At 33.1% G+C, this 16,122-nt stretch overlaps 1 protein-coding gene across 1 annotated transcript in view; it reads right to left on the reverse strand.

Moving 5' to 3' along the window:
- Nucleotides 1-16,122, reverse strand: part of LOC118977063 (gamma-1-syntrophin-like) — a 263,268-nt gene that overhangs the window by 96,768 nt on the left and 150,378 nt on the right. Inside the window, exon 10 of the mRNA XM_037031825.1 lies at nt 6,371-6,500. Coding sequence (XP_036887720.1) covers nt 6,371-6,500 — 130 coding nt within the window. The remainder of the gene's footprint in view (nt 1-6,370; nt 6,501-16,122) is intronic.

Raw genomic sequence — 16,122 nt, forward strand, 5'->3', positions numbered from 1 at the left:
CATTTGGTTCCTTTACCATTTTCTTGATGTTTTCCTTAGATGTGCATAAACTTTTTAGTTCGATGTAGTCCCATTTGTTTATTCTCGCCTTTATATCCCATGTCCTAGGGTATGTACTGGTAAAAATATTGCTGCATGGAATATCTGACTCTTGGAAATACACCCTAAGAATGCTTAATCACCAATTCAAAAGAACTTATGCACCCCAATGTTCATAGCAGCATTACTTAAAATAGCTAAGTGCTGGAAGAAACCTATTTAGGTCAAATCTATTTAGCCCATCAGTAAAGGAGTGGGTCAAAAAACTGTGGTATATTTACACAATGGAATACTATGCAGCAGAAAGAAAGAAGGAACTCCTACCTTTTGTGACAGCATGGATGGAACTGGAGAGCATTATGCTAAGTGAAATAAGCCAGGCAGTAAAAGAAAAATACCATATGATCTCATCTATAAGTGGAACCTAACCAACAAAACAAACAAATTGGCAAAATAGAACCAGAGACTTGAAAATAAGAACAAACTGACAGTGACCAGAGGACAGTGGGGAGGGGCTAAAGGGGGAAAGAAGAGGAAAGAGCAAACAAGGGAACACAAATAGAGGACTCCTGGGAATGGACAATGGGGATACTGACAGTGAGAGTGAGGGTGGATGAGGCAGGGGAGGGAAATGGGGAAAAAAGGCAGGAAAACTACAACTAAATAATAGTAAGAAAAAATAATAATGTGCATTGTGAAAAACAGCACACACACACAAAAGCATTTCCTATCTAATATTTTCATTGGTCAAGAAGAATCCAGGTGTCACTTAGGCATCCACTGTTTCTCATAAGTCAGTAATCAAGACTCAGTTGAAACTGTATGATCTCACCTTTAACAGGAATCTAAACAACAAAACAAAAAAGCAAGCAAAATATGACCAATGACACTCAAATACGGAACAGGCTGACAGGGTCCAGAGAGGAGAGGGGAGAGAATCATAGGGGAAAAGGGGAGGGACTCACATGAACAAGTATAAAGGACACATGGACAATAATTAAGGTGGGGGTGGAAATGGGAGGGAGGTGGGGAGCACTGGAGGGGCAGGGCAGGGAATATAAAACAGAGAACTGTACTTGAATAAGAATTAAATTTTTAAAAAATTAAAAAAAAGAAACTATAGTCTCACTGGAAATTTTGAGAGGAACAGAGCTGCTTCTGAGCTTATTATTCAGCCCACACATGGAGAAAATATGGCATAAGTATGTGAATAGCAGGAAGTGAAAATAATTGAAAACTCAGCCTACCAAAACCTGCCTACTGACCATATTTTTTCTATATGCAAAATATATTTATCCATCTAAAGGTTCCCAAGAATTTCTTATTTTAACATCTTTAGTTATTTAATATAATTTTATAATGGAAATAAATATTAATAACTTTCCATATATAATTGATTATATAATTGGTAAATAATGAGGTATATAAATAATATTAACTTGAAGCAAGTACTATTTCTTAGAATAATGAATTGGACTGTTCTTCTACAGTTGATAAATTTTGCCTTTATGAATATTTTCAAGTCCATTATACCTGGAATAATAGCAAATGCGCAGTGGGAGTTGGTTTATGCCTTCCTTGGAACCCACCCCACTAAAGCAGGGCCCCTACCAGTTCTCCATTTTCAATGTGGAAGCATATAATTTGAGAAGAATGAATGGGTTTCTGTGCAAGCACAGCCTTCATACAGGTCCCTAAAGCACTATTTTCTAGTGTTACCATCTACTAAATACATTGTAGATACTTTGAAGCCACTTGAGTAATGATAAGATAAAATTAATACATGTTTGTCTGAATATTTTAATCATCGACTAATCTGGAAAAAGAAATTTTTAAAAAACAACTATAATTACATGTCACTTTCACATAAAATGGGTATAAAAATCTCCCTATTTCACAGATTTATTACTTCTGAAATTAGCAAATAAAATGAAAAATGGGCATTGGGTATCACTCCAGTGATTCTAGCACTGATTTGTAGATTATTTGTTTTTTGTTTTTAATTCATTTTTTAAACTGTTTTAACTTTCTCCTCAGTCCATTCTTCAATTGGTGTTCATACTAAAATATAATTCATTATTTTTAAAAATTCTATAAAATTGTGATTTCAATATTACATTTTTCATTCTAATAATACTTATGTAATTATATTTTATGTACATCATTGTAATAGAATAATTTTATTTTTAACTTATTTTATAATTAGTATTAGTTGATCATTTTTCAAATTGATTCTTATTTATGCTAATCTCTAGATTGAAATACCCTTAGATATTTATCTCAATATTTTCCTTTTGTACCTATTAATAACAGGTAAACTATTCAGTCAGGCTTATATAAATCCACATTCCCTCAGAGTATTTTCAAAATATAGAGAAAATTATTTTTATATCCTCTACAAAGTATTATTTCTAGTATTTTCTGAGACCAAAGAAAAATGTTAAGAAAACTAGATTAAACATCTTACTAGCTAAATACAACTCTTCTAACTACTTTCATGTGTCTATATTCTTTTTTATACTACTCAAGCATAACAACTATATTATTAATGCAGTCATTGCTTCCACTAAAATCAATCTAACTTTCACATATTATTACTATGCATAATATGTTTGAATATTCATGCAGCTATATATATATATACAATATATTTAAAAGATTATTTTCTTAATACAGTTAACCCATAAATGCATTTTTATAAACCATATCTGGGTCAAAATAAGTTTTTGTTTTTAGTTTTTATCTGCCCTTAAAATTTAACATAAATGTTAAATATTTATGAGATGGGACCAAAAAACACAGAATTTATTTTTAAAGAATTGTATATTTATTCTTACATGCCTAAACTTCAGCCACCTTTGAAATTTCTCCATTTGATGTTATACACCAATCAAGATTTTTCCCCCACTGGCCAAAACAACTTTTGAACTCATTTGTTTTAATGCCTTTTAGTGCTTCTGCCATTTTTTTTGTTTTACCTCTTCCATGTTAGCAAAATGCTTCCATTGGAGGATTTTTTAATCCATGGAAACACAATAAACTCCCTGGGGTGGGATTGGGTGAATAAGGAGAATGGGGAGTGGGGGTCATGCCATTATTGATCAAAAACTGCTGGTTGTGCAGTGTGGACGGGTGTGCTCATAAATTGCACATCATAAAATGGGCAAGTGCATTGAAAAAAATTTTTTTAATCACTGAAAATTAACACAGACCCTCACAACAACAGCTGGCACACTGATACAAATGGATCCCTAAACACTCTCCTAGCTTTTTTACCTTTCTTCAAATAATAAAGCATAATATGCTGAAAATGTTGCTTCTTTTTTTCCATCTTAAATATTCAAATGGCTACACAAAGTGCTCAGCTTCTTAACTTTGATGCTGAGCACATATCCCAAGAGTGAAAAACCAGCACTACAATTTGGCTTTCCTTCTTTTTACTTACAGAGGATATCTTCATTTTTTTGCTTAAAATAAAGTGTTGACTATTCATTCATGTGCTTGTTTCCTGGGTTATAGTATTTTAACTGAACATACATTCCAATGAAATACTGTTTTTATAAGAGTATTCCTAATTTTGGGAGTAAATGTAAATTTAGGTCTAGGTAAACAGAAAATACTAGAATTTAAAATTTAAGATAGTTTTCTCTTCAAAATTTTTTAAATAATGCAAGATCCTAGATCACTTTGGCATTAATTATTGCAAATGAAATACAGCGTTGACTCATATGAAGTGCAAATCTCTTTTCTTTAACCCTAGAATAACCCCTTTAAGGGAGTTAAGGTTGAAAAAGAGAGATGTGATCCTCAAAAAAATACTGCTTTTTCCCCCCCTTCTTCCTTCCTCCTTTTCCTTCTTTTTCTTTTGGTTAATCTGATACCCCTTGCTATCACCTGCAATGCCAACAAGATGAAACCACCAGATGAACACAGATTGAGTGTTACAGGGTCATTTTTGCCCAAGCCAGGCATAACCAAGCAGGCCTCTTTTTTGAGTGATGTCTTGGATTAGGCTTTGTGTAGATGCACCTATTCAGGTATCATGAAAGCAAAAAATGCCTGCCTTTATTTTGAGACATAGTTTAAACATACCAAATCACCAAAAAATGTAAAAGTAAGGATAATATCAAGTTGAGGTGATCTGTGGTAAAAGACCTGTCATCTGAAATGGGTAATATGCACAGTACCATGGAAAACATTTGGAATTACCAGGGAATGTTGAACATGTACATGTTCTATCAATTCCATTCCCAGATAATACCTTAAACATTCACTCAGAAGATATATGCATGATTATTTATGACAACACTGTTCTCTGTATTAGCAGTCTTTCTTTCTCCTTTTAAGAAATATTTGGCACAATCTTTTCTAGACTTCAAAGAAAAACCTGTGCAAACACATTTGGGTCTGTAGATTCATTTATGTGAAAAGAGTTCTGTATGTTTATGACTTGGTTTAAAAAGTTATGCAACAAAGATGAATCTTGGAAACATTAAGTGAGAGAAGCCAAGCACACACACAAAAAAAAACCTGTAGGGTATAATGAATTGTTTGAATAAGCAGATCTAGAGACAAAAAGATTACTGTCTGCTGGGGGCTGGAGGGTAAAGGGAATGGGGAGTGACTGCTAAAAAGTATGGGGTTTCTTTTTGAGTAAATAAAATATTAAAATTAAAAAAAAACACATACTTTTGCTTGACTTTTTGAAAAGCCACATAATTTTTGCTTTTTGAATTTTCTTTAGGGCTTCTTAAACTCTTCAACATAGCATAGAAGGGTTTTGGAAAGAGAAGAGTATTAAGATGTGGGTAATATCTAACATACTTTTAAAAATACAATTAAGATAAAATCATTTAAGTGCTTTGTAACAATACTCAGTGAAGTGAGGTTTATAGTTCCACATGTTTTGCTAAACTCTACTTCCCCAAACCGTAAGGGGAAGAAAGAATTTAGTAAGTTTTTAATCAATAGGGTTAATGAAAAGATAGTAATAATAGATGAACAGGAATGGGAAAAGAGAAAAAGGTTGGAGTAGAAAGACAGAGAAAAACTAGAGAAACCATTCCTAACAATACAGATATGTCTATGTGTGAGTTACCAGTTCCCCAGAGACTCCTGAGAGTCTGTTCCTCTACCAGCTCAGTTTTGGATGAGACCTTTGGTCTCCATGTTAACTCTGTTTACCTCTCCTCCCACTGCTTTAAAAATTTCTACCTATAATTCTAAAGTCACTAAAGAAATGTCAGCAATACTCTTGAAAGTTAGTATTATTTTAACCCAGAATATTTATACACACACTCCTACATATATTTGGCATGTATCCATTATATATATGCATATATACATACACATTACACATGCATGTATACATGTATGGTGGCACATATAATATGTACTATGTGTATACATGTAATATATGTGTATTCATGTATATAATGAATGCATGCTAAATATCTATTTTCACTCATTTAACTAATGTTGATATTTAGCAGAATTTGGAAGGGAAATCTGTGGGTGAAGATATTCTTGAACTGGTAAATTGGTCTACTTGGGATTAAGTGATTTTCTTTTGAAAAACATTCCAGGAAAATTTCATGATGGCTTTTCTTATATGAATGCCTAATAACTGATACAAAGTTATATCAATTATTAACTTTGGGAAGGAGGGAGCTTGTAGTACAGGCTTTTCTCACTAGGTGAGTGTTCTAGGGACCCATCTGTGTCAGTGTACCAGCTGATGTTGTTCTGAGAGAGAGGCTGCATTTGACTTCAATGAATTCTTTTTAAGACTCCTTCAATATTTGCCCATTCTATGATGGGTGATTTATGAGTGCACCTACCCACAATACACTAAGTGTTCAGCAGTTTTTGATAAAAAGATTATGACCCCCCAGGCCCCTTTGTCCTTATTCACCCAAACTTGCCCCAAGCAACTTTTTTCTTCCCTGGATGGAAAAAGTTCTCAAAGAAAAATGTTTTAATGATATGGAAGAGATGAAATAAAAAACATCAGAAGCACTAAAAGGCATACAAATCAACGAGTTCAAACATTGTTTTGAGCAGTGGGAAAATACATCTTGACTAGTGTAGTGCATCAAATGGAGAGTACTTTGAAGGTAACTGAAGCTTAAAGATGTAAGAATAAATACACACTTTTTATAAATAAACTCCATTTGGGGGAGGGTCCCCAATTGTATATACATTTGTGTGTATATACATATATACACATGTGTGTATGTGTGTGCATATGTATACACACATATACACATATATATTTTTAATTACCAAAATGAGAACTTTATGGCCAGGTATTACTTGAATTACTACTTACATTGTGCTTTGTGAGGTTTGAAATATTAGTAGCTATTGCTTGTAGCCAGTCAATACAGTCTTCAGCAGACAGGCACTGAATAATCCCACTGGAAACTCCGTCCACAGCAACGACTTGAAAAGCATTCTGCCTGCAGATATGTCAGAACAAATCAGACCAAAACATCATCCCATTTATCATTAGGTCTGCTGTAAAGCTCTTATTTCAAACAGTATAAATACAGCTTCAAAGTCAGATTTGCTTACTTCTCTTAGTAGCTCTATTTTAAAATGGGAGACTAAAGATAAACTAAGACAACATGTAATTTTGAATTACAAGAATACATCTTGAGATTCAGATAAATTTAGACACACTGAGTTATGAAATATGTATTATGTAAATGTAAGTGCATCTATTATATTTTAGGATTTTTATCCCAATTTACCATAAAATTATACATAGAAGTTCATTATTTTGAATATCATCATCTCTTCACATTTTTCAATACATATTCTTATTGATCATTGAAAGATCATATAAACACAGAAATATTAAACATCATGTGAAAATCACCTGTTATCAAAAGCTGCAGCATTTTTTCAATTGTTAAACCACTTTCAACCTCAGTTTACTCACCTTCTCCAAGATGGTTTGGAAAAGAGGCCCTTGTGGCCCCTCTTCAGGTCTAAATTTTCATTCTCTAAGTTATGTGAATGTTGTGCATTTAAACAGCAATTAAAGTTTCCTTAAAATGTAATAACCAGTTTAAATATCTCTATGATCTTTTGTTGATTTTTGGTTGTTGGAGAAAAATGGTACCATTCTAAATTATTTACCAGAGTGCTATAGAATTTAAAACAGCTGTGTACAGCTTTAATATTTACTTTTTTTCTGTATCATGTTTTTCACATTTAGATATCAGCTTAAAGAACAGGAATAGACAAAAATCTCAAATAAATGGAAGTTAACCCAATGTCTCATACTTGAGTATTACTCTATTGCAGAAAACAATACACTTCAGAAAATGGACCAATTGCAGTTAAATTCTATTTTAGGACTGGGCATTTGGTAAAAGCTTTTTGTCTCAAAGACATTGCACATCCAAATTATAAATATTTTTGGAGAAAATAGTCATCATACCTTTTACACAGAACTTTCAAGTTATAACAAAAGAGTATTCATTTTTTTTTGTTTTATCTTAAGACTACATGAAAGGCTTTTAAGAAGTACAACTGATGTTTGTCTCTTAAATAATCTTCTGTTGAACTGATGACAAAAATATGCAAAACACAAAAAATATAACTTTACATAATTTTCTTTTTAACATTTCATTGATTGTGCCATTACAGTTGTCCCATCTCCCCCCTTCATCCCCCTCCACCTTACACACCCCCAGCCCCATCATTCCCTCCCCTTTAGTTTATGTCCATGTGTCACAAGTTCTTTAGATTCTATATTTCCCATACTATTCTTGCCCTCCCCCCCTGTCTATTTTCTACCTACCGTCTATGCTACTTATTCTCTGTACCTTTCCACTTCTCCTCCTCCCACTCCCCTGTTGCTAACCCTCCATATGATCTCCATTTCTATGTTTCCACTACCGATCTAGTTGTCCTTTTAGTTTGCTTTTGTTTTAGGTGTGGTTGTTAATAACTGTGAGTTTGCTGTCCTTTCACTGTTCATATTGTTTATCTTCTTTTTCTTAGAGAAGTCCCTTTAACATTTCATGTAATAAGGGCTTGGTGATGATGAACTCCTTGAATATGATCTTATCTGAGAAGCACTTTATCTTCCCTTCCATTCTAAATGAAAGCTTTGCTGGATAGAGCAATCTTGGCTGTAGGTCTTTGGATTTCATGACTTGGAATACTTCTTTCCAGCCCCTTCTTGCCTGTAAGGTCTCTTTTGAGAAATCCACTGACAGTCTGATGGGTACTCCTTTGTAGGTGACTGTCCCCTTATCTCTTGCTGCTTCTAGGATTCTCTCCTTCATTTTAATCTTGGCTAATGTAATTATGATGTGCCTTGGCGTGTTCCTCCTTGGGTCCAACTTCTTTTGGACTCTCTGATTTTCTTACTTTTAATTTTGATACTCAACAGGGAGAATAATTTTTAAAATGTCTAGACAGAAGCTCAACATCCTTGAAAAATGTGAACTAATTTGAGTTTAGCAATATGCATTTCTTTCTACTCTCTGATAATCAGAGTCATTGCTTCATGTACCATATATTAAAGCATGTTTGAGCATGTTTATTCTTTCTTTTTAAAATAAATCATAGCAGCTTGTTATCTTAGCTGATTATAGTTAACATACCTAGATCACATCTGCAAGGTATGTAATTATATATGTAAGATAGATCCTAGATAAAGTAATTCTAAACAACCTTTTATAAACCATGCCCATATATTAATATCTATCACTTTTTATATTGTTTATATTTTTCAGGTTGATTTGATAAAAACCCAATTATAAATATAAGTGAAGTAAGTAAAGCCATCCTGGCTGGATAGCGCAGTTGGCTGCAGCCCCTTCACATACACTAAAAGTTTGTGTGTTTGATTCCTAGTCAGGGCACATACATAGTTATAGGTTCAGTCCCCAACTGGGGTGCTTACAGGAGGCAGACAATTCATATTTCTCTCTTATATCTCTTATATTTCTCTCTCTCTCTTTCTCTCCCTTCCTTTCTCTCTAAAATCAATAAGCATATCATTGGGTGAGGATTTTAAAAACAATAAATAAATTGATAAGCAATAAATAGATAATAAAGTGAAGCATTTGTGAATGCACAATAAATAAATAATAAAGTGAAGCAATAAATAAATAATAAAGGGAAGCATTTGAAAGATTTCATTGCTTACATATAATCTCTTAAAAAACAGACTTATTGTAAAGATTACCACCTGGTACATAGTTGTACCTTTACTATTGAATTAATGAGAATATTGATGAATTAGTAGTTCACTGGGCCTCAATTTTCCCTAAAGGAAAATGAGAATAATATACTTTACAATTTAGCAAGTATTTACTGAGTAACTGGTAGAATTCAGGTATGTTCAAATATCACTGAAGTTCTATGAATACTTTTGTTCTGAAATTACAGACCAAAAATATTTATTTCATATAGTTTGATTGCATACTTTTTAAATCAATAGACTACATTATCCATTTATTAACTATTGTGAGGCATTAAACTTTTATAACATGTATACTAATCTCCAGCTACCTAGATAAAACTGTAATACTCAGTATACCCACAGACACACAGGCACACTTGCTGGAAACAACAGTTGCTTAACTAAAGAGTTATATAATCTGAAGTTTTGAGTGCAGACTAATTTTATAATTCTAGTCAAAATATTTTATATTTTTTCTAATTATTCTTGGTTATTGCTCAGGCAATAAAAATTATTCTCAAATGTGGTTGAATTTGAAAATAAATTTATTCATTTATTTTTACTTATTTTTATTTTTTCAAAAATCCAGGTGTTTTCCTTGTCTGGTGTGGCTCAGTGGATTGAATGCTGGCCTGTGAACCAAAGGGTCACGGTTCGATTCCCAGTCAGGGCACATGCCTGGGTTGCAGGCCAGGTCCCCAGTGGGGGAACATGAGAGGCAACCACACATTGATGTTTCTCTCCCTCTCTTTCTCCTTCCCTTTTCCTCCCTCTAAAAATAAGTAAATAAAATATTATTTAAAATACAGTTTTTTCAAAGTGAATTTAGTGGGTGAAATTACTTAAGAAAATTAAAGATGTTTTAGGTGAACAATTCTATAATACAACAGTTGTATATTGTACTGTATGTTCATCACCCCAAGTCAAGTTTCCTTCCAACACCATTTATCCTCCCATCCCTTCTTTTACCTTACCCACCCTCCTTCTCCTCTGGTAATCACTCTGCTGTTTTCTGTGTCTGAGATTTTTTATTTTTTTAAAGTAAATTTTATTCATTTAAAATTAAGATTTAGTCTTTATATGAAAAACATGCTACCCATCATAAAGTCTATAAATAAATTTAATATAACTTTTGCATATACATAAATATACATGTATTTATGATTAACACAAATAATAATTCTTGTTTTGATTCATTATTGATTTTATACCACATGAAGACATATATAGGAAGATATTAAAATTTTTGAGGGGACAAAATACTAATTCAAAAGAATACATGCACCCTAATGTTTATTGAAGCATTATTTACAATAGTCAAGTGTGGAAACAACCCAACTATGCATCAGTAGATGAGTAGGAAAAACAGCTGTGGAATATTTACATACAATAGAATATTATTCTGTCTTTAAAAAGAACAAAATTTTGCCATTTGCAACAGCATGGATGGTCCTAGAGATTATTATGCTCAGTGAAATAAGTCACTCAGAGGAAGACTAATACCATATGAGTTCACTTATATGTGGAACTTAAAGAACAAGCACGTTCCTGTTGTTGAGTTTGTGTGTGAGTTTTTTATAGTCTGTCAAGAATGTTCTATCCATTGAGCTAAGTTATTTTTATTGTGATAACACCAAGTTTCTGTGAAATACTACTGGAATATAGTGTAATACTGAATTATAGGCAAAATAACTCTGAGGTTAAAAAAGAAATCTCTAATATTGATGCTGAAAATGAAATATACTGAGGAATTCAGTCCTGGCTGGTGTAGCTCAGTGGATTGAGTGCAAGCCTGTGAATCACATGATCGCAATTTGATTCCCAGTCAGGGCACATGCCTGGGTTGCAGACCAGTTCCCAGGAGGGGACTCACAAGGGGCAACTGTACATTGATATTTCTCTCCTTCTCTCCTTTCCTTCCACTCTAAAGATAAATAAATAAAATCTTTTAAAAAATCTTTTCAGTGTGTATTATGGCTCAGAATTTGGTCTATCTTGGTGAATACTGTATTGTATTCACCAATTGTATTGTATTGTATTACATTATATTTTAAAACTTATAAACTGGGCTCCTTAAAACCTTACAATCTGTTAAAAATGCTTGTTTTATTATTTCTACCTGTCAAAATCCATTTAAAAATGTAAAAAATAACTCAGGTGCCACGTGTTCCATATTATTTTTTATAACCCATGTATTTGAAATGAATTTCTACCTTTTTTGTAATCCCATGTTTCCTAGTTCATTTAGTACTTGTACTTGTTCTCTACAAGTAAAGGGTTATTAACCTGTTTGTGTGTCCGCTATATAGTTCTTTCTTACTAGGCTGTAAGTTAGATGAAGAGGTGCCATACACATCAATTTTCATCGCTCATAGTCCTAGTACAGTGTTAGTGCTCTGAGTTTTAACTTGTAAATGCAAAGGTATCATCCCCGTTTTATTTTATAAATCTCCTGTTTTTGCTAACCTGAGATTAAGTCTTCATTCCAGACAGTTCCACTGTCAGACTTGAATTCTTACATTGTTGTTCTTTGACTATATGCTTTTTCTTTTCACATCTACTTAATTAACTTTTTTTCCTTTTTCATCTTTCTTTTTTCCCTTTTCCAAATGTCTGGTTCATAAACTTATTCAGGATATACCTGATTTCTCCCTAGACTGTGCTCTCTGTTCATTTATACCAGTTAGGAGGTTTTATTCCCCACCCTAGATTATCCTGTCATTTTGACCTCCAGCTGTTCCTACTTTACTGATGCTTAGCCCTGGATAATTTCAATTTACAGCCTTTTCTTCTGAATGTGCCAGAATTCCCTGGCAAAAGAACGATTTGTTTTAAAGCTGTTCCGATACAGTTTGTCTCTGGGAATCAGGATTTTAGTTCATAAGTAAACTATTATCTTTCTACCCTCACAGTGATCTGCATTGTAAATTCTTGTGCCCACCTCTCAGTCATTTTACTTATCTCTTTCTGACTGAAAACGCTATTTCTTATAACATATCTTCCATAGTTTATCTATGTTTTCTACATTCCTGAATCCTTCCATCTCTCCATCATCCTTCGAGGATAGCTTTACTTTTTCACTCTTAAATATCTAGTCTCCAGCTAGTAGGCACACTATATTGTGTGCCTTTATTCTGTTTTTGTCATAATTTATGGGTTTCTGAAATACATATCCTCTCATTTTATTAATTAGAAAATCTTTCATATGACACTAAAATATACTGGATATGCTGTTTTAAATGTTATTCCTTACTGATTTTTTAAAAATTCCAGAGATACTCAATTTCTCTGGTATTTTATCCTTCTCTGGCTATGGACAATTCTAAAATGTAATTGAGAATCTTATGTCCTTGAATAAATATGTTAAAAAACTTGAGAAAAGAAACCAGTAGGAAATCTTTGACAACATAAATTTCTCCAGTTTGAAAAACATATGATAACTGATCTACAGCTGTCCATAGGACTTTTGAGGTTTTACAGAGAGAATTCTCTATTTTAAGGGGTTTGTGGAACTTTCTTCCTCAGCACCACAGTACAATTGTGTTAAGAACAGGTGAAACAGTGAGTGTATATAAAGATGCTGCTAGACAAAGGGACACTCACGTAGCTCATGGAATAGCTAAATCAAGTAGGTTCTTAATTTTTATTCAGTTGAATATTTTAAAAATCATTGAATATTCTTGGTTTATATAAAACACTTTTTTTGTGGACCTGTTATTCTGTGAAAATGGAAAAAAGTCAATTACATTTTAGATCCAAATATGTAGAACCACAGGTAAATATAGGCAATGGAATGGCAAAGGCAATGGCTCACCAACACAGGAATGCCGGTTCTATCTTTGCTATTGAGTCTTTCCCCTTAATCAGTAACCATGTCGATAACATGCCTTGAAATTTATATCCTTCTCTTCACGTCCTCACCACATTATAAATACAATATCCTTACATATTGTTTCATTCTTTACTGTCAGCATTCTTCTTATAACAAACTGTTTTTCAATCCAATTTGCTCTATAAACTATTCTACCCCAAATCACCACTAAATTAAGACTGTTTCTCAGTCTTTTTGGTGTATTTTTTATCATCAGTATGATTCACCATTTTATTCCATTTACAACCCTGTTTGCAATATTATTTTTGATATTATAGTATCAAACTTAGTTCTTTTCTACCTTATACTCACTGGTTCTGTTTTCTCTTCAGATCCCCTAGTACACATCCCTAAATCTTCCATCTTTCAACAAGCAACCATGAATTGAATGTTTACTATGAGCCCAATTTATATTTGGCTTTATTATTAGAAACTTTTTTTGATAATATACATTGATTGTTGAAAGCACAGTTCTCACAACTACATTCCTCACTTTCTGTTCAGGGACTAAATTTCACCCAAAAGGCCCCATATGGCACCATCTCAAATGTCCTCACCTCAGGAGAAAAAGGCTATGAGCTCCTCAAAGAACATTAGAAAGTCTGCTGTTATTTGAAATTTTTTTAAAGGTGATAGCACAAATTAGTTAATTTCAAAACTATTTTCATAGCTTTTAATAAACATGCAATTCATGATACTGCTACTCATAAAGTAAATTGAGAGATAGAATTCTTCCTGATTATAACTCATAATATACAACATTTCTGAACCATAAAGCATGTTAAGCAGTGAAAGTGCAGAGATAAATACCGTTTCCAAAACTCAAGTATATATTATTTATATATTATACATATAATGTTATACATATATTTGTTACACTTATTTTTCATATATTGAAAATAAAGCTCAAGGATTAAAAGATCAGCCAAAGTTCATAAACCTCTATTTGCATTCTAATTCCCTGACACTGCAATGTTCTGCAATGTTATGAAACTTCAGAATTAAAATTAGGCATATACTTATTAATCCAGGACCATTACCATAAAATGTACAAAACTGTCTCATTACTGATAAAATATCGTGATGTTTTAATTCATCTGTACAAGAGTATAGGATGGCAACAAAATTTTGTAGCAATTAAATATGAGATGTATTGCATTATTGAAGTTAAAATTATGGACCTTGGCAAAACTAGCTAACAAACCATATTCTAGTTTTTGAACTAATCTAAAAAACCTTCTACATTTGTCATCACATGACATTTATTTATCCTTCTAGTTATTTTAATCTTTGCTTCTTCCACTGCCTATGAGCATCTTTACCAAGGGAATAAAACATAACGGCTCCCAATTACTGACATTAAATCAACTTTTATTGGGTGAATGAGTGAACAATAAATTTGTTCTTGAATCTAAATTGCTGTGCTATCCACTCTAGTGCTATGTTTATAACAGTTTATTACTGTAATATTTATTGTGTGTAATTAATTCAATTGCTAAAAGCTGTTGATGTGTTAAGCTATCATAAAAAATAAAAATGTGAGTAGTCATCTGTACTCACCCAAACAATATCTTTTTTCTTTTAAATTGTTTTAGGTAGCCCTGGCTGGTGTAGCTCAGTGGATTGAGCATGGGCCTGTGAAGCAAAGGGTCAGTGGTTCGATTCCCAGTCAGGGCACATGCCTGGGTCTCAGGCAAGGTCCCCAGTAGGAGACACATAAGAGGCAACCACACACTGATGTTTCTCTACCACTCTTTCTCCTTCCCTTCCCCCTCTCTAAAAATACATAAATAAAATATTTAAATTGTTTTAGGTAAACACTTCTACATCACACATATGCATAAAATATTTAAAAAGAAAAAGAGCCCTGGCTGGTGTTGCTCAGTGGATTGATTGCCAGCCTGTGGATGAAAGGATCATGGGTTTGATTCCCAGTCAGGAGACATGCCTGGGCTGTGGGCCAGGTCCCCAGTTGGGACCATGTGAGAGGCAACCATACACTGATAGTTCTCTCTCCCTCTTTCTCTCTCTCCCTTCCCCACTCTCTAAAAATAAATAAATAAAATCCTAAAAAAAGAAAAAAGAAAAAGAAAACAATACAGATGTATATGTTTTTAAAAAATAGCATTAACAGAAATATTAAGAGAGTTTCATGGAAAAGGCAGAGGAGAACAACAGGGAAAATGGTGTGACAACTGTAATTGAACAACAATTGAAAAAGAAAAAAAATAGAATCCCCAAAAATAGGAAACAGAAGAATTAAATTTAGGATATATATTTGGATACAAAGTTAGGTCAAGACAATATAACTAAAATCTGAGAAGTTTAAACTACACATATAATTTAAATTATTTCAAAAATATACCCAATGAAAGGGATGAAATGAAGAAATTAGTGTTCTAGGTTTTTAGTATTTTCTGAAAAAAATTAATAAATGTTATTAAATGCTCATAAATCATGCACATATAGTGTTATGATCTTAAGGTTGGTGTCCTCCCCCATTCCCAATTCATCTGAAAAAACCTTAATGTTTAATGTGATTATATATAAGCCTGGAAACCTCATGAATGAGATTAGTGCCTTATCAAAGGGGCTCCAGAGAGATTCCTAGCCTCTTGCACCAAGTGAGGACACGGAGAGAAGGCACCAGCTCTGAACCAGGAAAAGAGCCTCTATCAGAGAACACAACCATGATGGTGTCTTGATCTTGGACTTCTAGCATTCAGAACTGAAATAAATTCCTGCTCTTTATAAGCCACCCATTTTGTGGTACTTTTGTATTGAAGCCCAAATGGAATAAGACATATAGTGTAATATTTAGGCAATAATTAAAACATAAGATTCTATTAACAAATGTTCTTTCAGTGATAAAATAATAGAGATTAAGAATGGATTAGTGGTTGTAAGAGATTATGGACATGGTGGGGGAAGAGTGATGCTGGCATGGTTACAGGGCAATTGGGGAACTCCTGCAGTGAAGAAAGTATTCTACATGTTGGCTGTG

The sequence above is a fragment of the Sturnira hondurensis genome, unplaced genomic scaffold, assembly GCF_014824575.4.
Source record: "Sturnira hondurensis isolate 20B ecotype Veracruz unplaced genomic scaffold, ASM1482457v3 Scaffold0021209, whole genome shotgun sequence".
Taxonomy (NCBI): Eukaryota; Metazoa; Chordata; class Mammalia; order Chiroptera; family Phyllostomidae; genus Sturnira; species Sturnira hondurensis.